This window comes from Netta rufina, assembly GCF_964035555.1.
Source record: "Netta rufina genome assembly, chromosome: 14".
Classification (NCBI taxonomy): Eukaryota; Metazoa; Chordata; class Aves; order Anseriformes; family Anatidae; genus Netta; species Netta rufina.
Window position 1 is genome coordinate 4,729,742 of NC_140137.1, and position 27,635 is coordinate 4,757,376.

Genomic DNA, 27,635 nt, shown 5'->3' on the forward strand with positions numbered 1-27,635 from the left:
CTATGCTGTCATTTCCGTATTGTTATCTCTGCTCATTCAAAAAATCAGAAGATAACTGTTTTTGCTTTATCATTATATTTTAAACTTTTCAGTATGATGATCATTTAGATAAAATGCAGTTCTGATACAGAATTTGATTTTTCTCTTTTTATTTTTTTTCCCTCATACCCTTCTATTCAGGTCAATTATTTCAATTTCTAGGGATACATGATGTGTGTCTTTTTTTTCCTCTCAAGCTGTGCTGAATTTTTCTTCAAGGATACATTGGGAAAATAGAATAAAACAAAATGTTGCTCATTTTGTGTTATCCTTTAATTTTCTAGGTGATAGTGACTGACCCCAAATACGAGAGCGGCTTTTCTGAAAACAATCTATCTGACAGACAACAATGGACATAAAAGATCGAAGACACCGCTCTTTGACGAGGGGCCGGTGTGGGAAGGAATGTCGCTATACCAGCTCTTCACTGGACAGTGAAGACTGCAGAGTCCCAACACAGAAGTCCTACAGCTCAAGTGAGACTCTGAAAGCTTATGATCATGACACCAGGATGCACTATGGAAATCGTGTTTCTGACCTGGTTCACAGGGAGTCAGATGAGTTTCCAAGACAAGGTATGTTTCAAGTCAGAACTGTTTTCTTCTACAGTAATCCTTGGTAGACATTTATGTTATTTGTTGTACTGTACCAGTTTTACAAGGAGTTTCAATGAAATAGCTGTAGGAAAATGGATGCTGTTTTACCATTTCTTCAAACTAGCAACTGTTTTGTGTTAAAGTAGGAAGCTCTTTCTCTTAGATCTCTGATATTGTTGGAATTCACCATTTGTAAATGAACCAAAGCAGGATCCGCCATTCAAAACATTTGAAAACAAATGCTAGCAACTCTTAGTCAGGTCTTGTGTTTGTTTTGTGTCTTGGGATATGCTAATGATATATTCAGTTTTCTAGATTGATTTTAGTAATAATAATGGAGCTTTCACTTAAACTTGTCTTTCTTTGACAGGGTACCTGTGCTGGAAAGATAACTAAAACACTGTTATGGTAAAACACCATATGGTCAATGTATATTAATTACTAATGAGGTGCCTTGGCATTCCTTTCCTCTTCTAACTGCTCCGTAATTTACATGTGTGAATGTTGTTTCCTCTGGCTTCATTTTGTCACCGCTTACTCTTACTGCTTACCCTTTACCTCATGAAAACTGGAAGGAGGAAACCCATCCAATTACTTTTATAATTGGCTATACTGTGTTATCACAACACTGGGGTCCTACAACTAGTATTTGAAATAACCTGCCTGTGTGAACTTGTAAGCAAGGCTGTTATGTTGTCTTTTTACAAAATATTCCTAGCTTTAAATGTGTTATATTTAATGAATGAATGAATTAACAGTCTAAACATTTTTAGTTGAAAAAGTCTTCTTTCCTATCTATGTATGCTTTTGTACTATACACATACATGCATGCATGCATGTAGTTATACTTTCATTTTGGTATTTACTTGTCTTTGTAAATCTTTGTCTTTGTAAGTCTTTGTGTTGAAACCATTACTGAATGTTATTTCACAGGAACAGTGTTTAATCATCTGGTTAACTTGACCAGGTAGCCTGATTAAATTGTCCGTCAGTCAACAATTAGATGTGGTTGCTTTTAAAATAAATTACTTGGCTGAGTTTTATTTCAAGAATTGGGTACAGTCTAGATACAGGAAGGTACAGACAGTACTGAGGCATAGAAGTATAGCTCTTTTGAGCCCCTTTGAACAGAAGGTAAATTATCTAGTACACACTTAATTGCTAAAATTATTATTTCATATGTGTGCTTGTTAATGGCATATGATTGTTCTCTACTAAATACTTCTAGTGTTGTGACTACCGTGTTTTATGTAACTCAGGAAATTCTAGGAGGTTATCCCACTTCTCTGTGGAGATAACTCTGTAATCTCCTGTCTAATAAAAAGTCATTTTTTTATACTTCCTATCATGCCATACAACTTGTTTAAAGCATTCTGCGGGCAGTCAGTGTCTGCCTTCACCTTTAAATCAAAGTATCTATTAATTTGCATCATTAATTAAACCCTTGTCTAATCCCTTGTTTCTCTTGCATTTGTGTACAGACATTTTAAAGTGTTTGCACTGTGCTTTGTCTGTCAAACACCCAGTTCTCTTTTCTGAGGTAATCTCTGTTCTTGTAAGGTTTTTCTTTGCTTAGACATATTTACCTAGAGATAGCGCATCAGACTGCAACTAGATCATACAAGCTACTGGAGCCATTTTCTCTGTGGGTTGTTCAGCCTTTGTGTACAGGAGTCATCTAAATATTACTTCTCCCTATCTGGATGATTGATGCTTCAGCTCAAGTGCCTCATTTTAGTTTCCAGGTCATTATTCGACATTTCATGAGGGTGTTCTTTTTTTCTTGATTACTGATTTGACAACTGTTCATCCTCCTCCTGTTCTTAATGTGTTCTTATCTGCCCTCTTTATGAAGGGGAGTGCAAATTGTTGGTAACTGAATTGAAACGCTCCACAGACTTGTTCCTGCTAGTCTGTGTTGTTATGCCCAGATGAATAAAGTTTATTTTAGAGAGCTAAAGTATTTTTTTTTCTCATAATAATAATAATAATAAAATCAGTAATTCCTTACTTTCCTGCTTCTGTTAATGTTAGAAAAAAATTCTTTAGAAAATCTGTTAGTAAAGTTCTTTTACTGACATTAATATTTGAGGTAACTTGGAAAGTAGATATAGATTAAGACTTGGGACATGCTCTATTTTTATACGTTGATTTTATCTGGATCTAAGTGTGGTTCATACATTAGGAAATACTGTTCATTACATTTTACGCAGTTTCCAGCTGCAGACGTCTAGAAATTTATACATGTAAATTTATTCTAAATTTGAGTGGGTATTTTGATGGGATTAAATTCTTTAGGAAATAAACATGCTTTAAATAAATAGTCTTTAGGGATTTTTTTATTCTTCCATTATAAAAGACTGGAGTATTTCTTAAGCAATTTTAGGTATTTTGCTCAGTGTTTTTGTCTTTTCCATTAGTAAAATGGGAGATGTGGTGATTGGTGGCCGCCTTGGTCATAGCGACCATGAAGTGGTTGAGTTCAAAATTTACGGTGACAGAAGGAAAAGTGCCACCAAAACCTCATCCCTAGATATGGGGAAAGCGGACTTCAGGCTGCTCAGGGAACTAGTCAGCAAGGTCCCCTGGGAAACTGCTCTTGAAGGCCTCGATGTCCACCAGTGCTGGTCATTCTTTAAGCGATGCCTCCTAGAAGCACAAGATCAAGCAATTCCTAAATATCGCAAGTCAGGCAGGTGGGGCAGGAGGCCGGCGTGGCTGACCAGGAACATTCTAATGGAGATTAGGCGGAAACAGAGAGTGTTTCGCTACTGGAAGGAGGGCCAGGTGTCATGGAAAGAATACAGGGATGCTGTTCGTGTTTGTAGGGAGAAAGTTCGTGTGGCCAAAGCACACCTAGAGTTGAAGCTGGCTGTGTCTGTGAGAGAAAATAAAAAGGTTTTTTTTAGATATGTGAATGGAAAAAGGAGAACTAAAGAATACATAGGGCCGCTCCTTGATAGGGAAGGTCTCCTCACAGACAATGACATAGGCAAAGCAGAGACGCTTAACGCCTTCTTTGCCTCTGTCTTCAATGCCGATGATGGGCTTCGGGACCCAGGGTGACCTGAGCTGGAGGACCGGGACGGTGGGGATGACAAACTCCCAACCAACCCTGAACGTGTGCGGGATTTGCTACTCCACCTGGATCCATACAAGTCCATGGGTCCGGATGGGATTCATCCCCGGGTGCTGAAAGAGCTGGCAGACGTCATCGCGGAACCTCTCTCCATTATTTTTCAACGATCCTGGGAATTTGGAGAGGTCCCGGTAGACTGGAAGCTGGCAAATGTTGTGCCGATTTTCAAGAAGGGTCAGAAAGAAGACCCTAGCAATTACAGGCCTGTCAGTCTCACGTCAGTGCCTGGTAAAATCATGGAGAAGATGGTTCTCGAACTTATTGAGGTGCACCTGGGGGACAAAGCAGTCATTGGTCCCAGCCAGCATGGGTTTGTGAAGGGTAGGTCCTGCCTAACTAACCTGATTTCCTTTTATGATAAGATCACCCCTATGGTGGACCAAGGGAAACCAGCTGATGTGATTTTTTTGGACTTCAGCAAGGCTTTTGACACGGTTTCCCATAGGATCCTACTGGACAAAATGTCCACCATACAGCTAAATAAAAACATCATACGATGGGTGAGCAATTGGCTAACGGGCAGGACCCAAAGGGTTATGGTAAATGGGGCTGCGTCAGGCTGGCGGGCGGTCACCAGTGGGGTCCCTCAAGGCTCCATTTTAGGGCCGGTACTTTTCAATATTTTTATAAACGATCTGGATGTAGGAACAGAAGGTATTTTGAGCAAGTTTGCTGATGACACCAAACTTGGAGGAGTTGTGGACTCGAATGAGGGTGGAAAGGCCTTGCAGAGGGGTCTGGATAGGTTGGAGAGCTGGGCGATCACCAACCGCATGAAGTTCAATAAGAGCAAGTGCCGGGTCCTGCACCTGGGACGGGGAAACCCTGGCTGCACGTACAGACTGGGCGATGAGACGCTGGAGAGCAGCCTAGAAGAGAGGGATCTGGGGGTTGTGGTAGACAGCAAGCTGAATATGAGCCAGCAGTGTGCCCTGGCAGCCAGGAGGGCCAACCGTGTCCTGGGGTGCATCAAGCACGGCATCGCTAGTAGCTCAAGGGAGGTGATTGTCCCGCTCTACTCTGCGCTGGTGTGGCCTCACCTCGAGCACTGTGTGCAGTTCTGGGCACCACAGTATAAAAAGGACATGAAACTGTTGGAGAGTGTCCAGAGGAGGGCTACGAAGATGGTGAAAGGCCTGGAGGGGAAGACGTACGAAGAACGGCTGAGGTCACTGGGCCTGTTCAGCCTGGAGAAGAGGAGGCTGAGGGGAGACCTCATCACAGTCTACAACTTCCTCGTAAGGGGGTGTCGAGAGGCAGGAGACCTTTTCTCCATTAACATCAGTGACAGGACCCGCGGGAACGGGGTTAAGCTGAGGCAGGGGAAGTTTAGGCTTGACATCAGGAGGGGGTTCTTCACAGAGAGGGTGGTTGCACACTGGAACAGGCTCCCCAGGGAAGTGGTCACTGCACCGAGCCTGTCTGAATTTAAGAAGAGATTGGACTGTGCACTTAGTCACATGGTCTGAACTTTTGGGTAGACCTGTGCGGTGTCAAGAGTTGGACTTGATGATCCTTAAGGGTCCCTTCCAACTCAGGATATTCTATGATTCTATGATTCTAGTATAGCTATAGTCTTGTCAAAAAGAGATGCTGTATCTGGTTTTGGTTAACCTTGACACTGGAACTACTCAAAGCAGTTATTTTTAGCTGTTTTCTGTTCATAAGGTGTTTGGTTTTCAAAATGTTATGCAAAAGACCAAGTTGTACCACCATTTTTGTTTACAAGGTCTTCACAATGAAATGCTTTTAACACAAACTATACTCAGAGCTCAGAAGTCTGAAACAGATCATCTTGGTTTGGTTTAGCTTTTAGTTGTCCTTCAGTTCTGGCTTGGTACTCTCATTGTTCATGAAAAGAGAGTGTTGAAATATAAATATCTCTCAAGGTTAGTATCAATAAAGCAAATGTTAGGAACGCTGATGGCAGTTTAGATCTGAGAATATAGCTTAAAATCTTTGTCATTGATTGCAAGTTTTGAATAAGCTTTTTCTGCACGTTGTTGACAAATCCACCTACCAAAGAAAGTTCCTCTCTATTTTAGGTGCCACTTCTGGTATGTTATTTGGAAGTTTTGCTGTGAAGGCATGAAGGATGACAAGACTTTCTGTTATGCAAAGTACTTTAGTCTGGCATTACTTTTATTGTCCTTTTTCCTAACATAATTTTATCTGTGATTTTTCTAAACAATGAAATTCTCTTTTTGAGGTCTGTTTTTTGACATAATAGTGTTAATACAAATAATTCAGAATAGGTTTAGTATCTGTGTCAAACGTATTTTCTGATCACCCTCAAAAGAGGTCTTCAGATTCTTGGCTAAAATTACGTGTCAGGTGTACAGTTAAACTATTAGTTTGCCTGAGATTTTCCCCAGTATTAAGCTATATTTGTTATCTAGTACCTGCATTGGATATTCATTAGTCAATCAATCTGAAAAATTAAGATCTTCAGTGTATGAGAGAGCATTCTAGCATTACAAGTTGCCTTAAAAGTTGAGGACTCCTTTTTGAATGCAGTATTTTAAGATGAATAGGAACTTGTGACGTATCCTAGCAGAAGGTAGAAATTAGTGATTTTTTTTTTCTGTATGCCATGTAATTTTACATCAAAAAGAACCAGTTATCTTTCTTTCACATATATATATATATTTATATTATTTAAAGAAAATACCATCTTTCTGACTTCATCTGCTGATACAGCATGGTGAATGAAGGTAGATCTCCTTTAAGGAAAAAAAAAAAAAGATTGTGGAAAAACATTCCTTAAAGAGGTTGCTTTGAAAGGCAGGCTTTCTTCCTGTATGCTTTGTAACCAAACTGTGCTTAAAAGAGCACTCTCTCCAGAGTTATTGGAGTTTAAACTGGGTTTCAAATGGGTGATTGCAAACATTAGTATTCTGCAGTTCCTCACTTGGCATTCATAGCTCATAGCTTTTGTATTTCTGCATGAGCCAAATGCCAGGCTTCATCTGATGCAAAATTTATTACCCAGCAGTTATACTGAATTGACTGCTTTCTCATTCTCAGGTCAGATCTAGTTTAGCAGTAAATCTCTGCTGTGAAATGTAAGAACAAATAGAATATATGTTTGGAGTTACTAAAGTAAGTTGAAACAACACAATGATATTAGACTGGGCCCAATGGTCTTCTAAAATATTTTGACTTTTTTTTTTTTTTTTTTTTTTTTAACCACAGTTAATTATCTTGCTTTGTATGTCTTAGCATCTCTTTTTGCATGCTGAGATAATTTCAGTAAAGAACAGGCAATACCTTTCTGTACATCAGCTTTTTTTTTTAATTTCCATATACTTAAAAATCTGTGCTTTTTTGTATTCTATTTGAAATATGAACAGGAATTAGAAAAAAGTAACATGTTGTAACAATAGCTATAAATTTGTCCTTTAAACTGCCCATTCTTTTTATTAACATCTAATAGATAACTGTTATTACAGTAAAATCCTAGGAGAGTGGGAATTGAGCATAATGAAGTCAGTTTTCGTTCACATGAAGTTGTGTCAGTGCGCCATGCTATTCAGAATTTCTTGGGTGTTTCATACTGTATACATTTTATTTTTACAGACTACTTTAGGACAGCACTGATAGCTGCAAAAAATAAACGTTGTTTTCTTGTCTTGTTCTTCTACGCATCGTAAGTCTGTCACCAAATACTTTACTGGGAGACATTTGAAGGAGCACATTGCAATAAGAGCATTTCATAGGAGTGGTTAAGGTTGGCCAGGTTTTAAGTCTACATGGTCAGGTATTCTCTGTCCAGCAGTAACTAATGTACTGCTATACTTAAGTGATAGTTGCTGTTAGGGGTTCTCAGGGTAACTGAGCTTTGTCTCTTTGTTTATATTCCTAATAGCACCAAGATGAGGTTTCAGGCCTTCTGCAGTCAGGCATGAATTGTACTCAACTATTAGGTTCAAATTAGTTTATCCCTTCCAGATCCAACAGAATTTCACTGATTTTAGTTCTAATTTTTCTTTCTAGAACCTGTGACCTTTTTAAAATTAAATGTTTCTCCATACATAGATTTGAATTAAAAATGTTACAGGAAACCTTTCCTTATATTCTATTTGGAGAGGAATCACATCTTTTAGTTTTCTTTTGTTGTGTCAGTTTATGAGTAGCTTTCTGGCATATGATTCTTTTTGGTATATCCATACTTGTACATAACTCATACATAACTTGTACATAACCCGAGATGGAGGCAGGTGGGAGAAGCTTAAGGAGGAAGCCTTTAATATCAAATCATATGTAGGGTATCTTGTGCAAGGGAAAAAGGCCTCAAGGCAAACTTCCTGTTATAACCTGTGCACACAAGTAACTTGTACTGCTGTTGGACAAAGATTTACTTTGGTTTTAATGGTTACCTGAGAGATATGCGATCCTAGTGTAAAATATTTATTAAGGTGAGACAACATATATATATATACATGTATACACCTTAATTAATAAAGCAAATATATTGACCAAAACCTTCCTCCTCTGCCTTCCTCTTCCCCAATTCATAAAAGACTGTGTAGTTCTCATTGTAACTTGATAACTTGATTTAAACACTTTGCATTTGTTTCTTTTTTTTTTTTTTTTTTTTTGATTAATGTATATTTTATCATCTTTATCATCTTTATGCATTAATTTCTTTAGGCTTGCTTTCTAACTTGTACTGACAATGTTGGTAGCATTAATAATAGATCTACATAGCAGCAGTACTAGACAAGCAAATAAGTTAAAAGAATAAACCTAAACACCCCTCCCTAAGAATGCTTTTAGAAGAAGAAAACACAAGAAAATCTAACCCAAAATCTAATGTGTCTCTTCTCATTTTTACTGTAGCATAAGTCAAGTGATCTTTAGAGATGTAGCATTAAGATCTATTAATAAATATGAGGTAAACTAAAACTGTGGCTGTTTTAGAACAGAGTTGCAATAACATAAGATCATAAGAAAACTTCTGTGTAATTCTCAGGATGGTTGAAGTGGCTTTTCAGGGAAACGTTATGGAATAGGCTCAGTTTTGAGGGTGCTCCGAAATACCTATGCATTCAGAGTTTTCTGTTCTTTTTTTTCTTCTGTTCTTTTTTTTTTTTTTTAATTTATTTTTTCTTTCCCCTTTGAACAGCAATCTCCCTGATATATAAAGGATAGTTTAAACTGGGCGATCTTGAGAATCTCTTACTTTACGCTTCCCTTTCTCTTTCTTTTCCCTTCCATCCTTTCTTGGTGCCTTACCGTTTTATAGCTTTACATGTTGTAACTTAATTTTCTGGGTCTGGTGGCCCAGACCTGCTGGAACTAATCATAGAGCAGTTAGATTTTCTAACACAGGCTTTTTGAATTAAGGTGCAACTCTTGCTCTCATATCGATTTGACTAGTTGAGCCAGCATATGTATCAGCATCTTGGCCATTAGGAGTCCTCCTCTGAGACTGTACATAGATACTGAATTACAGGGGATGCACTCCAGCCTGCAGGACTAGGCACTGCAGAGATAGCCATTGCAATTCAGCATGTTGAGGTATTTAAAATTTCATTACTATGGAAAGACAATAATCAACTAATAGGTTAAAAACGCAATGTGATCAATTGTGATAAAGTATTACCAGGATTCTTGTTCTGGGTGAGCCTAATAAAGACGAAGTTGGAGTTTAATAAACTACTGTCTTCAAAAACTTTTCATTGAGAACCTATGAAGCTGACAGAGAACTCCAGTAATAATTAATATGACCAGTGCTGGAAAACAGACTGCTATTCTAATATTAATATGTATTTGTAGAATGAGCAACAAACAGCTAGACATAATATGTGAATTCTGTGTACCCACACAGTTTCTCTCTGGGAATAATTTGTTATTCTTGGCAGTTTTTCTCCAGTGATCATTATTAAAAGTCAGCATTGTTTGCAGTCTAAATTACAGAATTTGAATGCAGGGATTTCTGATGTAAATATATAGGCATGTATAGATTCACACTTTTCCCTTCTGCCTTCCCCACCTGCTAAAACACCTTCTGTTTTTTTTTTTTTTTAATTATTTTTTTAATTTTTATTTTATTTTTATTATTATTATTATAGCTGCTATGTTGGACTTCTCATTGACTCATGATTATTGTTAAACTAGTTTTCTTATTTTTAACCATTTACAGCTACTACATGAACGTCATGTAAACTAGGTAAAAAGGGTAAGTTCTTAAATTAAACACTATCAATTCAGGAAGTTAGCATGTACAGTCAGTAAAATAATTTTTTAGAGAGCTGTGGGGCTACCCTTGAACAGGGTCAGTAACCATTTTAATCCAATAGCCTTTCAAAACTTACTGGAAAAGTACTTCCTATGTATTACAGTTACAGGTTTGTATCAAGCAGCAAGATACTGTGCTTCAAAACAAAAGAGTAGCGTTTGCTCCCTATAAGACTAGGGCCTATGAACATTGGAAAAAATACTTTGATACTTTGTTCTCCTTATCCCTTAGTTTGAGTACATAATAGAATTCTAAAACCTTGGCTACTGTAAGTAATAATTTCTGATTTTCTTAGACCTTCTCTATTTTTTAATTATTTTTTTTCAAATTCTTCAAATATTTTTGTAATATTTAGGCACATTGATGTGTTTTTTTTTTCTCATATTTAAATCCATCATAAAAGGAATATTTTATTCTAAGGAGATAAATAATACTTTTCTAAATAAATACTCTAAATGAATATGCTTACTGATACAATTTCTTGGTTCACCCTGATAACAAAAATGGCTAAATACACAAGCTCTGCAAACATTCCACATTGTTAGTGTTTCTGTCATTAGAAGGCTCTGCAGTTACATAGATATTTTTTAGGGCATGTTTTCCAGTCAAATGTGTTTGGAGAAGGGACTGATTATTTTTGAATTTTCTCAAGCTGATGAAAAGAATATACACACGACCATGAAAATCTCAGACTTAAAAAGCTTTTAGGCTAGATCTGGGTTGGAATAGGGCATATTTATCCCTGAGTCCTAAGCACGTACCAGCAAATTTGTCTTGGCAAGTTATTCAATCCAGAATTTGCATTAAAGAGTATTCTTTTGATTTTGCTGTAAAAACCTGGAATTCCTCTAATGCTTGTTTGTTTGTTTGTTTGTTTGTTTCTGATGCAAAAAATTGACCATGTGCTTCTCCTCATCCTTCCTCAAAACAGAAGAAAGGAATATTTAAATAAATTAGAAATTTGCAATTTTAAAACTGGCAAAAGACGCATACTTTGGATTATTCATTTGTTTAAACTTCCTGTTTGTATTGCACTCTGTAGATACCTTAAGGGAGGCTGTAGCGAGGTGGGGGTTGGTCTGTTCTCCCATGTGCCTGGTGACAGGACGAGGGAGAATGGGCTTAAGTTGTGTCAGGGGAGGTTTAGGTTGGATATTAGGAAGAACTTTTCTACTGAAAGGGTTGTTAGACATTGGAATGGGCTGCCCAGGGAAGTGGTGGAGTCACCATCCCTAGAGGTCTTTAAAAGATGTTTAGATGTAGAGCTTAGTGATATGGTTTAGTGAAGGACTTGTTAATGTTAGGTCAGTGGTTGGACTTGGTGATCTTGGAGGTCTCTTCCAACCTAGACAATTATGTGATTCTATAAGACAAATGTATATTTTTGGTGTGTTTAGAAGGTGGGTTAAGCATAAGTGTATGCCCTGTTCCAATGCACAAGTCAGCTTCCTGCTCAAATGTGTTTGGAACAGATTTTAGGTGTTTATTTTGTAATTGTTATTTTTCCCCATGTTCTTTTGAAATCTCTTACTATTGTTGAGGATTAAATTCTAGACTCAGTGGACCGCCAGTTGTCTGTTGTGATGATTACTATATTAGTTTTCTTATTTCTGTTTGTTATCCTGACACCTCAAGGGGATTATGCAATTTTAGAAGCCTTCCGAATATTGTGACAGGACTCAAATACATACAACTACTTTAGTAAAAAGAAAAAGAAATAAACACCCAAAACTTCTTTCTTCCTTAGAGTACCAGGTGTTTCCGACCTGGGTCAAACTGCTGAGTCTTGAAAACGTGAATAGGCAAAAAATCCATGGTTTCTTTCCACTGGCTAACTTCTGTGGGAAGTCTACCTCCATGCTAAAAACAGATGCCATCTTCTCATTTGGTTTTGAAAAGTGGCTTCAACTGCTAGCCATTAGTTCTGGTGATGTCCTTTTCTGTTTTATTGGAACATCCGTAATACCCGGTGTTTTTTCCTTACAGATTCAATTACATGCTGCAGTTGAGCTAGTCTTGTTTTCTATGAGCTATCCGTATATCTATACAGATAAATAGATACAGCTCTTTGAGTATCTGCCTTTAAAGTATCATCTGTGGTCATGAAATCAGATTTGCTGCTCTTTACTAAGTCTTTTCTCTCTTTTAATTTTTCTCTAGAACAAGCAGAATGTGTCATTGCAATCCTATGTATGCCTTAGTTATGTGGATAAAGATGTGCATATTGACAGTGACATGTATAAAGATAACTCTTTGATATTACTTCCATGTTTATAAACCCAAACTTCAAATTAGCTTTTTTCTGGTAGAAGTGAGTAGCTGTTGAGCTGCTGGTCCTTCAAAGCTCCTAATGTGTTTTCAGCCTAGATAACTGACTAGGCAAAATAGCATGCAGATATTTTCATATATTGCTATTTTTTTTATATGCGTGCTTAGCTGGAAGTGTCTTACAGCAAACGCAACAGTACATGTCTGTGAATATAGACCATATTGGAAACAGAGATTTACTGTCCCAAAGTGTAATGCTTACTCAGCCATCTGATGAGATTTGAGCACTAAACAGTTTGAGAGGGATGCATAAAGCTGTTTTATTACAAGATGCTGTTATGAATTGCAGCAGCTATCCTTATGGTATACTGCTGTTGCCAAACAAGTTGCATGAATGTAAGCAGTTTTATTAGTAATTACTTGCTTACATTTCCTTAGAATATTTGGGTTATAGCTGTATGTGATTTCTACTCATCCTCTGGTGGCAATCCCTACATCCCGTTCAATTCATAATCAAAAGATATCTTTTAAAACTGTTTGGAGAAAGGCCTTTCTAAGGAATGCTGTTTCATGTACAAAATATAAAATGGGTCTCAGATATTTGTATGTGGTAGAACCTTGTCAAAAAGGTTGCAGAAGTCTAATACAGAGAGCCACAAAAACACAGATCTCCTACTTAATGCAGTGAAGAAGAAGGTAAGAGATGTAATTTTAGCTTAATTTCAGCAAGTCTAGAAGAAGAGGAAATAACTGCTTAAGGAAATTTTAAGGAAAACACGGTAGTTAGGAGCCAGGCTATTTTCTAAACTTGGATCAAAAGCTGCAAGTTATAAAGTGAATTTTATATTTGAAAATATTCCTGATGCATAATACTGAAATCAGTGCCTGTTGCCTTGCTTATGGTTGTGTTCTCTGAGCTCTGTGTAATTACCATTGTGTTCTGTGGTGCTAGCTCTATTTTCCTTACTCAGATCAAATGTTTTCACAAGCTATCGAAATAATAGGATACTTGTATGAGGCAGATTACAGAAGAAAAGTTTGAACATGAGTATTGAAATGTCTCTTCAGTGTAGTTTAGTTTGTCCAGTGTAAGTTTGAAAGTCAAACCCTGGTCTTATACTGCTTACCATTCATGATGCTTCTTCAGCTTAATAAAAGTTGTACTTGGGATATCTTACCAGTAGCTATCTGTCCTATCCGTTGCCTTGCACTGGTTCCTTTATCCAAGTCATCTGTCTACCCAGCTATGTTTTCCCACTCCTAATATGGTACTATGCACATCATTATCATATTCTTTCTTTCCCTGTCAGCTCAGTTACTTTTCTTAACTTGTGAGTCCTGTTAGTTGCTGTCACTGTGCTTCTTCCCTTATAGTATTTTCTAAATGTAAGAATATGTGACCTAAACCTCAGCAGAAGCTTCAAGTATGATGGGATTACATAGAAGCCACAGTTGGTGTGTGTTTGTTAATTGGCGTTTCCAACAACTGTTGTAAAATACAAAAAAGAGTCTAATGTTAAAAAATGTAAGTATCTACCATCAGGAGGTGGTGTTTTTTTCAGCTTTCTGTGTGATGAAGGTAGATTACCATTTAATCTGTTTTTTGCATGGAAATTACTAAGTTTTTTGGTTACTGCTACCTAAAAACAAGTTTAAAGTTTGATTATATGAAACGGTAAGTGCTCAGCTGCACAATGACTTGGTTCAGTATGACTTTGTCTTTTCAGGTAAATTAATCACCTAAAATAATCAATTGGTGTAAGTACTGATAACCCCAATATTGGTAATTTTCAATAATTATCAATAATTTGTTGCTACCTAAGCCAGAGGCTTAAAAAAAAAAAAATGTTTTGTGGCTGACATGCCAGAAGGCTGCACTGCCATTCAGTGAGACCTGGACAGGCTGGAGAGATGGGCAGGAAGAAACAAAATGAGGTTTAACAAGAGCAAGTGTAGAGTCCTGCACCTGGGAAGGAACAACCACATGAATCAGTACAGGCTGGGGGACGACCTGCTGGAGAGGAGCTCTGAGGAGAAGGAGCTGGGGGTCCTGGTGGATGACAGGTTGACCATGAGCCAGCAGTGTGCCCTCGTGGCCAAGAGGGCCAATGGGATCCTGGCATGCATTAAAAGGAGCGTGGCCAGCAGGTCAAGGGAGGTGATCCTCCCCCTCTGCTCTGCCCTGGTCAGGCCTCACCTGGAGTACTGTGTCCAGGTCTGGGCTCCCCGGTACAAAAAAGACAGGGATCTCCTGGAAAGAGTCCAGTGGAGGGCCACAAAGACAATATGGGGCCTGGAGCATCTTCCCTGTGAGGAAAGGCTGAGAGACCTGGGGCTGTTCAGCCTGGAGAAAAGAAGACTGAGAGGGGATCTCATCAATGTGTATAAATACCTGAGGTGTGGGAGACAGAGGGATCTGGCCAACCTCTTTTCAGTGGTTTGTGGGGACAAGGGGTAATGGCCACAAATTAGAGCACAGGAAGTTCTGCACCAACATGCGAAAGAACTTCACGGTGAGGGTGGCGGAGCACTGGGACAGGCTGCCCAAGGGAGGCTGTGGAGTCTCCTTCTCTGGAGATAGTCAAGGCCCATCTGGATGCCTACCTGGGCAGCCTGCTCTAAGGAGGAATCTGTTTTGGCAGGGGGGCTGGACCTGATGATCTTTCGAGGTCCCTTCCAACCCCTAGAATTTTGTGATTCCCTGAAGCAAATTACCTATAACAGTCTCAGTGCAGTATTCTAGCTTTCTTTAAATTACTTCCAGTTGAATACTGTGTTTTAAAGATGGCAGGTTAAGTTGAAATATAATCAATACAATATTGCTATTTGAAAATATTTAGTGTAGTTAAAAGACCAGAAAAACATCTTTCAGTAATATTCATTTTTTTTTTCGTAGCAATATCCAGTTGTCTATTGGAGTTTTTTCTAGGCATCTGAACAGAATTGAAGCAAAGCTAAAATGGTGCTTAACGTCTACAGGAAACTAGTTTCTTCAATAAGTATTATTCACGATACATGTATGCTGAAAGTTTACTGTATGGAAAGCAATAGCCTGAACATCACTCTTTCTTAAGTAATCTTAGCGAGGTGTTGAGAGGGTGTAATATTAGATGGTTTCTTGTTTTCTGGGTTTGGGTTTTAGTTTTTAACAAGTGCTAGATTTGCTACAATTATGTTTTGACACTAATTTTAATGTAGCACGAGAGTGAGTAGAATATGTATGGATAAGTAACTAAGTGCATGCTCTCATTAGTTTTTTTTCTGAAGTTTTATTTTAGTGCACATACAAAAATAAAACTCACCAGACATTACTACCAATATCTGCTTCAAGCACTGAGTTTACAAAGTAGTTTACTGATAAAATGAGAACTGATATATCACAGTCGTAATGCTGTCTTCCTAAAATAATGAGTAGTTCTAATTTTTGTAATAAAAAATTAAAATAAGGTTAAAGTGGTTCATAAGACTGCATACAGATCTAGCAGGATTCTAATTAGAAGATAGAACATTCAATTTGAGGGATTTGAAAATGTATGTTATGGTGTTGATAAAAGACTAAAACCCTGTACTTGTATTTAAGATGTTCAAAAGTAGACAATTCAACCAGAACACAGCACAGAAAAATCAAATGTTATTTGCCTTCTGAAATCAGCATGTACACAACAGATTGTGGTTTAGATGTCTTCATTGCTTCAGTTATGTGGTTCTCTCTTGTTGATTCAGTGCAACAATCTCTTATCTGTTTACCCACTTCTCTACTGCTTCTTAAGTAAAATGAACCTTTGTGCTTATTTTTATTATTAACAAACTAATGAAGCTTTTGTTACTGTCCAGTGGCTATTTTGTTGCATTTGTGGCAAAGGGATATAGATGAGGTACTGGCTTAAAATATTAGTCTTTTTTGGAAAAGTTCACTTTCTGCAACAGTTTGCCTTTGGGACATGGTATTGCACAGGTAAGGCTTCACTTGTTTAGAATTGATCTATAATGAAAACTTTGAACTTCCCCAATGGCATACTGTTGTGACCTGTTTTCTGTGTTCTTACGTTGCATTGAGCCGCAGCACAGTGAGGGGATGTGTGTTGTAAATGTTGGAAGCTCTGAAACTGCTTTTTCTTCCCACAAATATTTGCCCAGGCGGGAAGTTGAGGAGACTACGTTACATGTAAGGAAGCTTTGAGAAGTCAATGGTGTAGAAACTGAGGCGGGTACTGTGATACTGCTCTTCCCCAAACCAGCCTTTTCACTCTGTGTAATCCAAAATGACTGTAATGGAGAGGACGCTTAGAATAAGCAGGCCTTGTGATTATCAAATATGTCAGCTTTGCTTTTTATGCTTGTTTGTTGACTTTGTAAATCTTAGAAGCTGTTACTGCTTGGCAGAGTTCTCCATCTTAAATTCAGTCTCTTAAATTCGTCTTCTTCCCTTAGTTTTGGACAGCGTAACAGTGTTATAATTCGATCCAAGTATATCTGTCCCACAAAGTGGGTTCTCTAGGTGGTGGTTTTTGTGGGCATCACTGCAGCAGGTTTTGTTAATGAAATTCTTATATATTGTTTTAGTGTGAATTTTTTGATGATCTGCAGGTTTACTTATTTTTTCTAGTCTCCAAGAACAGAATGTGATGGGATTTATCTGATTTTTCTCCAGTGTCTCACTTACTGTTGAGGATATTAGTATACCATTTAAGGAAAAAGTAATCATTTCTTAATTAAAAAAAATAAATCCAGAAGTGTGATAACCTGTCCTCTTACCATACATATGTGATATTTATGAAGGAGAAATTTTGGAATTCCAAAACATGATGATTAGATGTAGATCAAGATAGAGTATCTATGCGTAAGAGCTACTTAGAATAAATAGAATGACTTGGCAGATTAAGGAAACACAAAATTAAGAGGTGATTTTCACAGTTGCAATATTGTGTTGTAAACTACACAAATATTGTTTAATAGTACTGATACAGTTATTGAATCTAAAGTATTAATTTGCTCAGCTGTTCAGCTGTTGAGTAGTGGATTGTCAGAACAGGCATTTAATTTAGATTCAAACTTGTTTCCCTGAAAAATATTTTTCTTAACATATTTGATTGCTATTCTAGAAGATGTTTACCCCAGTATCACTCTTTTTATATCCTCCCTGTATAACTGTAGCTGGAGAGGATGAAGTTGATAGTCTTTTTCTCCTTCCTTTCATTGTGAACTTTATCTTCAAAATAAAAGAGAAATTACAGTAGTTAGTATATTTGTCAGGCATGAGAAAGGCATACATACTTGCTTTCATACCAGGAATGTAGAAACATTAAACAAATGGCTTAAATTCAAAGCAATTTGCTTTAGATCCTCTTTGTGTGACTTAGATTAACATTCTACAGGACAGAAGATATGGTAGCATGTAAAAACATTTGCTGTTACCAAAACGTGTAGTATGTTTCCACCAAACAATTGAATAAATTAAGCCCTTGCACGTGTTTACAATACTGCTTTTCAGAATAGGATCTAGAATCTGTGTCTCTGGAGTCATATGACTACTTCGCAAGCCATTAGGTTGTAGTTACTTGGTAGCATAGTGAATATCAAGCATGCTTTTTATTTTCTTAATAAGAAATATTGTACCTATTATGTTTAAAACCTACATTAAGTCTAACATTATAATTTACTGATATGTAATGAGAGGTTTGAAATTAATACTTCATTTATTGTTTGCTCATGTGAGAGAAATTTTCCACATAGAGATGACATATCAAAAAGGGCCTTTATCACCTTACCTTTCAAGACCGAGGGTGAAGGGAGCCAACTAGGAAAGGTGCCCTCCTAGATCTGTTGCTGGAGAACAGAGAGGGTCTTGTGAGAGACGTGGCAATTGGCGGCCATCTCGGTCATAGTGACCATGAAGTGGACATGAAGTTGACATGAAGTTGAGTTTAGAATTTTTGGTGACAGAAGGAAAACTGCCACCAAAACTTCAGCCCTGGATTTGTGGAAGGCAGACTTCAGGCTGCTCAGGGAACTAGTCAACAAGATCCCCTGGGAAACTCCTTTTGAAGGCATTGGCATCTATCAGTGCTAGTCAATCTTTAAGCACTGCCTCCTAAAAGCACAGGATCAGGTAATTCCAAAATACCGGAAGGCAGGCAGGTGGGGCAGAAGGCTGGCCTGGCTGATCAGGGATCTTCTGGAGCTTAGGCGAAAAAGAAAGTACACGGCTGCTGGAAGGAGGGTCAGGTGACGAGGAAGGAATACAGGGGCTGCTGTTTGTGTTTGGAGGGAGGAAATTTGTGTGGCAAAGCCCAACTAGAGTTGAAGCTGGCCATGTCTGTGGGAAACAATAAAAAAGGGTTTTTTTAGATATGTGGACAGAAAAAGGAGAACCAAAGAAAACATAGGTCCGCTACTTGATGGGGAAGGTCTCCTCACAGACAATGACGTAGGCAAAGCAGAGACGTTTAATGCCTTCTTCGCCTCTGTCTTCAACACTGATGATGGTCTTCAGGACACAGGGTGCCCTGAACTGGAAGACCATGACGGGGGAATGGCAAACTCCCAACCAACCCTGAACGTGTGCGGGATTTGCTGCTCCACCTGGATCCATACAAGTCCCTGGGTCCAGATGGAATCCATTCCAGGGTGCTGGGCAACGAGAGGCTGGAGAGCAGTCCCTCAGAGAGGAATCTGGGGGTTGTGGTTGACAGCAAGTTGAATATGAGCCAGCTGTGTGCCTTGGCAGCCAGGGGGGCCAACCGTGTCCTGGGGTGCATCAAGCACGGCATCGCTAGGTGGTCGAGGGAGGTGATTGTCCTGCTCTACTCTGCGCTGGTGCGGCCTCACCTCGAGTACTGTGTGCAGTTCTGGGCACCACAGTACAAAAAGGACATTGACCTGTTGGAGAGTATCCAGAGGGAGTGACAAAGATGGTGAAGGGCCTAGAGGGGAAGACGTATGAGGAGTGGCTGAGGGCACTGGGGAAGTGGAGCCTGAGGGGGGACCTCATCACAATCTATAACTTCCTCCTGAGGGGGAGTGGAGAGGCAGGTTACCTATTCTCTGTAATCACCAGTGATAGGACCCACGGGAGCGGTGTTAAGCTGAGGCAGGCGAGGTTTAGGCTGGACATCAGGAAGAGGTTCTTCACCGAGAGGGTGGTCGCACACTGGAACAGGCTCCCCAGGGACGTAGTCACTGCACCGAGCCTGTCTGAATTTAAGAAGCGATTGGACTGTGTACTTAGGCACATGGTCTAAAGTTTTGGGTAGACCTGTGCAGTGCCAGGAGTTGGACTTGATAATCCTTATGGGTCCCTTCCAACTCAGGATATTTTATGATTCTATAAGACCGAGAGTGAACTTGAGCTGAAGTTCTCCACAGACTTCACCTTCCTACAGCCTTTTTATCAAAAGGCATTTTTCTCTTGTCAGCAGCTCAAATATATGAATATTTTCTTTTAATGTTCAATGTGATGGCGGCCACAAAACAAACAAGCAAAAAAAAAAAAAAAAAAAAAAAAAAAAACAAAGAAAGGAAGCCTGATAGCAGTTTGAGCAGCCAAAGTACTAAGTAGACCTTATTGTGTAGGAGGGCAAACTGTGTATCCTTATCATTTGACTTCCTTGTGTTCAGTTTAAAAAAATCTTTATATGGGCTATCTTAAACCTCTGATGACTTGAGGTTGTAAATTAACATGCAGCATAATCTGAAATGCTGATGAGGGGAGAGAGAGGGCACTTGTAGAAAGTGGCTTCTTGTCTTACTGTCAAGGAGTCTGTTATGCTTGAAATTTTGTTTCTGTTTAAATCTGCAGATATTTTTGGATATGCAGGTGGTAGAGTGTCAAATTTTCTTTTTTTTTTTTTTTTTCTTGGAAGGAATTTGTAAGAATCTTTTGATTACTGGCAAATATTTTGAATGCATTTGTGTATTTTTTCCCCCTGCATTCAACAACTGGTTCCATGACTTTTTCATGAGAGTTGTCACTAGTTGTCCTTTCTTAAGGACATGTAGCCAGTGCAGATTGATTCTTGCAAATAGAGACTTTTAAAATCCCACAAAACAACACTTTCTAGTGAAGCTAAACCAACTGGGAAAGGATGAGTAATACGGTGCCAAGTGGCATTGCTCTGCACAGCTCAGGTGCATCAACTGGCCATGATAATACCAGGTTGGGTTTTGTTTCTTGCCTGTGTAAAGGAACTGCTACAGAATTAAAATACAATTAGGGGAAGCCAGTAGCTTGCATGGAGATGGCGTCAGTACCCTGAAGATGATTAGTGACACGGGTACTTTCAGCAGTGCAGGCAAATGCTGTGTGCTTCAGTGCTGCCTGTGAGGGTGGGCACCCCCCAGATCGTGGGGAACAGGGCAGAGCAGTGGGTGAGGCTGGGGCCAGGCCCTGCAGGTGTACTGCTTTCTTCTTGTGACCTCAGGAGGCAGCTCCGAGCCCCTAGGCTGTTAGGTGAAGGAGAAAGGGGTACCAGGAAGAGGTGTGGGGGCTTCAGCGTGGCTGTGCAGCTCTTTGGGCAGGCAGGGAAAGGTGCCCGTGTGGAGCAGGAGGAGCAGGGTGAAGTACAGAGTAGGCCAGGGCAGCATCCAGGCCGAACAGAGGGTGCCAGGCAGAATATGGCAGCCCAGCCTCTGGGACAGGGAAGGTGGGGCCTGAGGATTGGAAAAGGATTAACAAAGGGTATTTGAGAGAGGAGCAGCTTCGAAGAGGGAGGCTGAGAGAGGAGTGGCATGAAAGTGAGGCAGCTGGGATCTGACAGGCTGCAGGCTGAACTATGCAGCTGTACCAGAAACCTGCCTGCCAGCCTTCTGCTTTAACTCCTCCTCTTTCGCTCTCTGGTTGGGATGTCTTCTTCCGTGGTCAGAAATCTGTGTTAGTTTAGGGAAATGTAAGCCAGAAAAACAGATGCTTTCTTGTACAACCTGGGAAGCATTATCTGACAATGTCAGGAAAAAGGCACAAGGGAGACCGTGTTCACAGAGGTTTCTATGGACCAAGCCAGAGAAAGTTAGGGGTGGTGGTGGCAAATACAATGGATGCTCATACTTTTAGTTCTTCTTCTGCTCTTAATACATATCACACAACCTGTGTTTAAGGATGGCTGAAATGTACCTGGTTGGCTTTATTTACCTGAAGGTGATGCAACTGAACTGTATTTAGATCCCAATGTTCAGATATGTCCCTGTTACCCTCAGTATATTCAGCACAATGGAAGAGACATACTGTGAGAAAGAGAGAACACACATTTCCTTCTTTTCTTCTTCAGCTTGTGAATTTCCAAATTAAGGAAGAGCTAATGAGCTTTTCCAAACAATCTTGCTGCCAGCACTCTTAAATTGTCATTTGGCTTTTGTGTTAATTTGGAGAGAAAAAAAAAATAAGTGCAAAATGCCTTTCCTTAAGAAATCCTAGCTCAGTACAGAACCTTTTTAGTAATTCCTGAGTTCAGTGGTGTCTTTAAGAAGTGCGTAGGCTACAAATGCAAATACAATATCAGCTCTTGAGGGACAAAAGCTCTCAAATTCATATTGCCGTATAGTGGTTATTTAATGTTTTCAAACCACAAACTGACTGAAGGTAAAAGCACTGGTAACTGGCAGTTGCTCTGAAATGCCATTATAGTCAAGTTCCTGTCTGTATGAGATGTGCAAGACTGCAAAATAACCATATGTTAAATGTACAATTTTCACAATAGTGTGTAGTTTTTAACATAGCAGGCTTTGCCTGTGAGCATGAGAGGGCTTTTATAAACAGGACTGCAGAAATCATTATGTGAGAAAGGAGGAATGAGGCAAGGGGAAGCAACTTGCCTGGAGTCACCAATGAGTGCAGCAGCGTGCTGCGACTAGATTCGCGGGTGTGATGGCAGGGTACCGGGGTGTGGGCTGTGGGGCAGCTGGATGCTTGCTGGCATCTTGGAAAGCAGTTCTGCCCAACTAAGTAAAACGCAGGAAAAAGCTTTACTTATTAACTATGAATTAATTAGATCATTAAATAAGAATTTAAGAGGAATGCTCAGGTGATGAACAGAATCAAATGTCTCACAAGCACTACGTGTTTTTGTCAGCAAAGAATGCATATTATAGAATATTGAGGCATCAAACAAAATATCAAAATATTATGAAGTAGTTATGATGATTTCACCTTCCAGATCATTGTATGTTCTATGGGATAGATATAAGTTGCTTACTGAAATGTCAGTAGATTAAAATATTCTGAATTTAAAACTGGACCTGCTAAGGTTGCCCATGGGGGAGAGCACCAATGTGAAGACTAGTTTTTTGTTTTCATAGCTGGATGAAGTTCAAACATGTCTTGCTGGTGGGTGAGAAGAGCATTGTTGTTTTTGTTACTTTGAGATGCTGTTTGTCTGTCTTCCAGAAAATCATAGTAGAACTTTCAAAAGTGATTTGTATCAAAAAGAAAATTTGAGACTGGGAAAGTAAAAATGGCATAAATAAAGCAAAAAATCATGAAACAGTTAGTAAGTGAACTGCATACATTTTTTATATAATATTTTGTAACTGTGTTTTTTCAACTTTGAAAGTTCATACTCTTCATACACTTTATGATATAGGATGACATTATTTCATCGGATAAGGATTTCTGTGACCACCTCTTTATGAAAATTAGATTTAAAAAAAAAAAAATTAAATTTCCAAGTGCATTTAAAAGTACAATATAAAATCACATATAATGAAAAGCAACATAAAAATTAATTCTTTGAGATGTTTCAAGTGGAAGATTTTACTGGTTTGTTGCCAACTTTTTTTTACTTTTTAAAAAAGAGAATGCAGATCCACGTATTTTACTCTTCTTTATAATTACATTTGAGCTATGGGTAACAAATATACCAAACATAATTTTGTCATAACAGCAATTTTATCATTGTGTACTTCCCACCATCATTATCTCATCCTACTAATAGAAGTTGTGCTTTGCTACCTTGATAATTAAATACAGCATAAAATGTCCACAATTGAGTATTCTAAAGAATATGCTTAAAAATGTTTTACATGTAGCTTTAGTGCAGTTCTAAATATAATATCAAGACCACAGAAAAGAACGAGTTATCTCTGTTTACTGGATGCAGAGTTACAGTGCAGTACCTAACTCAGTGCACTTCTCAAGCTCAGGCAATGCTGAAGTCAATGGACAGTGTTTCCATAGGTTTCTGTAGATTTTGAATTGCTCTTCTGGTATCTTTCCCCTCCTTTTTGCATGTTTGTCATGTCTGTGACTGAACTCAGCAAAACTACTGAGCTTAACATATGTCACTGCTGCAGGGCCTATGGCTAGACATAACTCTTCCCCTCTGGCCTTTTTTTTTTTAGCTTTTAATAATTAATATCCACAGTGTATCTGAGTTCACTATAAGAAGCATCTATTGTAATTTGTACAGTTTTTAATCTGACATTAATAGTTGCTTGCAATGATTCTGTGACTGTTTGGCCATCACTGTTTCTGATGTACTTGAACACTCTGTTCATTTTACTATTCTGCATTGGGACTGCATGTAAAGCAACTATCAGTCAGCTAACGTGACGTGAAATTTCATCTCAGCAAGACTATCATATGCTAAGCTTGGTTTTATTTGTTCCAGGAGAATGTAATATATTATTCTCCAATGTTTTATACAAACATTTGAAATGTATTAATAATGGATTTTTTTTTTATATATAGATTTGTATGTTGTAGATGGAGTTTTACTCTGAATTAGGACTGTTATATACTAAGAGTAATTTTTCAACTATAGTTCCCAGGTGTGCTATATATGGAAGCACCAAAATGCATTTGTATCCTAGTTTTCTTTATGTAGTCATATTATTTATTTAGAAAGCATTCTTACTTCTGGGAAACAAACATGATGGTATTTTTGACAATGAGCATTTATTTACTTAAGAGGCAAGTTATTTACTTTACATTTATTTACTTAAGAGGCAAAGCTTTTTGATTAGAAAGTAAGAAAAGCAAACTAATTGTTATGAACTATAAAATTATTCAGTACTCATTTTAGTAACCAGATAATCCAGAGCACTCTAAAGTGCAATTCTTTATTCTTTTTAACAGGCCTCTATATGATAATGAACTTGTCTTGATATGCATGTTTATTTGCAGCGAAAGGTGGTAAATGAGAAAAGTTACCAAAGATGTAAAGTCTAAGATAAAAAACTTGAAATGCATCTACTTCATCTTTGATGTTGCTGAAAATGATATAAAATGGGGGAAAGAAAAGACTCTGTTGAATGCTTGAGAATGAAAAATGTATGTTTTAAGTAATTCATAGTTTTCTTTTTTCCTGAAAAGAATAAAAGCTGAGATTATATGTCATCCTGATGTACCAAACCCTATTTAAATAATTATGAGATGTTTGGATTTTGTTATTTTTTGTCTTACTCTAACTCACATATTATACCATTGGGATAAATTACATTGGGTTCATTCCCATTGTACAGACAAAATGCGTGAGAGAAAGATTAAGTGAGTTGCTTAGGGGCATGAATAGTATTGTGAGCAGAAAAAAGGAAAAAAAAAGTTTTTGCACTTAGATTAGTAATCCATTTTTATTTATATTAGCTAATATTTTCAGTGTTGTTTTTTTTCTTCCTTAGGTGTTTTCTACGTAGTATGGATACTTAACTAATCAAAAATTATTTTGATTGTAAAGAAACTTTTCAGATAAGTGAAACTTTAAGCCATCCATCACAAGGGAGAATTTCACTTCAGTTAATTCCATGTGTTTTGCCTTCATCTAATTTTCTAGTGTTGCTAGCAAATACATATTGCCTTTATCAATCACAGAAATGTAATAATCATTTAGAAAAATAAGGCTTAGAGTGCTTTATTTGTTGTTACAAAATAGAATTTAAAAAGATGAAGGTGAAGTCAAAGACATGCTTTTACTAGGTTTTATTAACGTAGGAATTACTCATGTTCAAGCAGTTTGACAGCTTTATTAATATAATTTATTTAATAAAGAAGTCTGACACTGCTGGAATGGGGGAAGAGGAAAAAATAGTCCAAGAAATGGGAAAGGTAGGCTCTAAGAAACACCATATTGGATTATGAGCAAGACTCTCACAATTCAGAGGTGAAAGGTAAAATGGAAAGAAACAAAAATTAAAGGAATAAGGGAAGAAAAAAAAAATGCCAGAATTCTTAGGAGGAGTATAGCTCTGACTTATAAAGAGGAGTAAGACTTCAGAAGTCACTGATAACTATGGTCTTTCATTGTGGATCTTTAATTGTGAATCAAAGTGCATTTTGTCACTGTGGTGACTCATAAAATGTAAATACTACTCGACTCTGTGTTTTGAGAAGACTTTTGCCTTCCTGGTTAAACCTAGTATTCACTATTCAGGGTCTCTTCCAGAGACAGCAAGTTTTCTTGAGACTCTGAAGGGTATTTTTGAAGAAACGTTATGACAATCTCTACAGAAATCCTCTCATATTTGCTGTGTCCCATTGTGTCAGGAGATCTAATCATAAATCAGCTTCCCGTTGAGAAGAGGTAGCAGTAAATGCAGCCCCTGAGCTGAGCATGGATTTTTTTGTATAACGAGGGAAGAAAAAAGTATTTACCATGGCATGGTATAGTCCCTTTCCCATTTGTTTAATAAATCTACATTTGGAAGCTGTAGTACAAATATTCCAGCCAGTGTTTTGGTCTAAATCTGAGAGATTTTCATTTATTCTAGTGGATGAGTGCTTTTGTGGTTCCAGTTCAGGAGAAAAAAATCTTGTTTCAAGTGTGCTGTTGTGCACTTGATTCTTTGCAGTACTGGTGCTGATAACAAATGATTTGTATTGCTGGTGCCAGTATAATTTGAAGTCCCCTATGCAAAAAAAAAAAAAAAAAAAAAGCTAAGAATTCTTGACTTGATTATTTCATCCTTCTAAGCAATTTAAGTCTTCTATTGTATTTATTGAAAATCAACTTGCTTCAAAGTTTGTTGTTGTTTTTGTTTGTTTTTCTGAAATTCAGTGCACCTGTCTGCTGTCAAAAATAAATACTCCTTCTATAGAATTATCTTCCCAACCTTGATATAAAATAGTTTGCATGCAGACTTTGAGTTCTTGCTGTACTTTGGCCAATAATCCTACATCTTCAGGCAACCACTCTTTGATGAGCTGTTTTCCTGTCTGTAGCATGGGGGGGTAACAAGTGGCTACGAGTGTCTTCCACAACTCTCCTCTGTGTGATACTTCCATGTACTTGCAAAGCATGATGTAGATTAAATGTGGGCAATGCTAAATGTAGTATAAGTATAGTTTATATGTGTGGCTGCCCAGCCTCATCTGTTCAAGGAGGACAGGAGTTTGTTCTTTGACCCATTTATTTTCAGAAAGCAAGAAAATATGAATTCCCCTCAGGTAACTATAAAGTGCATGATGAAGTCTTTAGAATTCACAGAACTTTATGCATGCAAGAGCTATTTTGAATTCCAGGTAATTTTAAATGTGCATGGTTAAACAAAACAAACCCATCCATACATAAGTAAGTAATTTAAAATCTGTTCATAAAAGTCGAAATGTTTTATGTAGAGACAATACTTGTAATTATCAGTGCCTCCAAGAAAATTAAACTGTAAGCGTATCTAAATGAAGACACCAAGGAAAAAAAGTCATCATAGTGGTTTAAAAATAGTGGCTAAACTGATTTAATTCTCTTCGCAGGCACCCTTATTCAGAATTTTAGTCAACTTAATTCAGTTTCATTAATTGATTTCGGAAGCCATTGCATTGAAGTTAAGCTACTATGTTTCAAAAACTGAAGTTCCCATGTAGCTATATTTATTATTTTAATCTTCAAATTTTCTTCTTAACATTTCTGGGTTTGTACACTTAAATTTTTACCTGGTTATATTTAAAGAGATAAATCAGTTTTATAAAGGCTTTGGCTATCAATCATTTTAAGGTAGCAACTCAATGCAGAAATCCCAGTGAAGGCAAGCTCCTGTTCCCATATCAAAGCCAAGGCTGTGAATGACACTTAGCTACCAAACTGATATCACAGAATGGGGGGGGGAGAGCATGGTGTTCAGAAGTTTCCAAATAATAATGTGGTTAGTTCTGAATAAAACTCATTGCTGAATATAAATGAAAACTTCAGTGACACTGAACTGTGTAGAACAAATGATCTGACCTATTTTATTATGCATTTGATAATAACTTTTTTTCCCCCATAACAAATGTAACAACATGAAGAAACATGATTCAGAGTCCTCTGATATGCCCTCCATGTTGTAATTAATTTATCATTTGTTTCTTTTCTAGCTGGAAAAAAAAAAAAAAAAAGTTACTGTTCCAGTCTGTAGGTGCCATTAACAAATTTTTAGGTCCCAGGGTCAC

The 27,635-nt window shown here is 37.9% G+C and overlaps 1 protein-coding gene across 4 annotated transcripts in view; it reads left to right on the forward strand.

Moving 5' to 3' along the window:
• Positions 1 to 388: 388 nt before the first annotated feature.
• Positions 389 to 27,635, forward strand: part of TENM2 (teneurin transmembrane protein 2) — a gene marked incomplete at both ends in the record, with an annotated part of 523,490 nt that continues 496,243 nt past the window's right edge. For all 4 annotated transcript variants that reach the window (XM_084295547.1, XM_084295548.1, XM_084295549.1 and 1 more), the window contains one exon: positions 389 to 614. In XM_084295547.1, coding sequence (XP_084151673.1) covers positions 389 to 614 — 226 coding nt within the window. The remainder of the gene's footprint in view (positions 615 to 27,635) is intronic.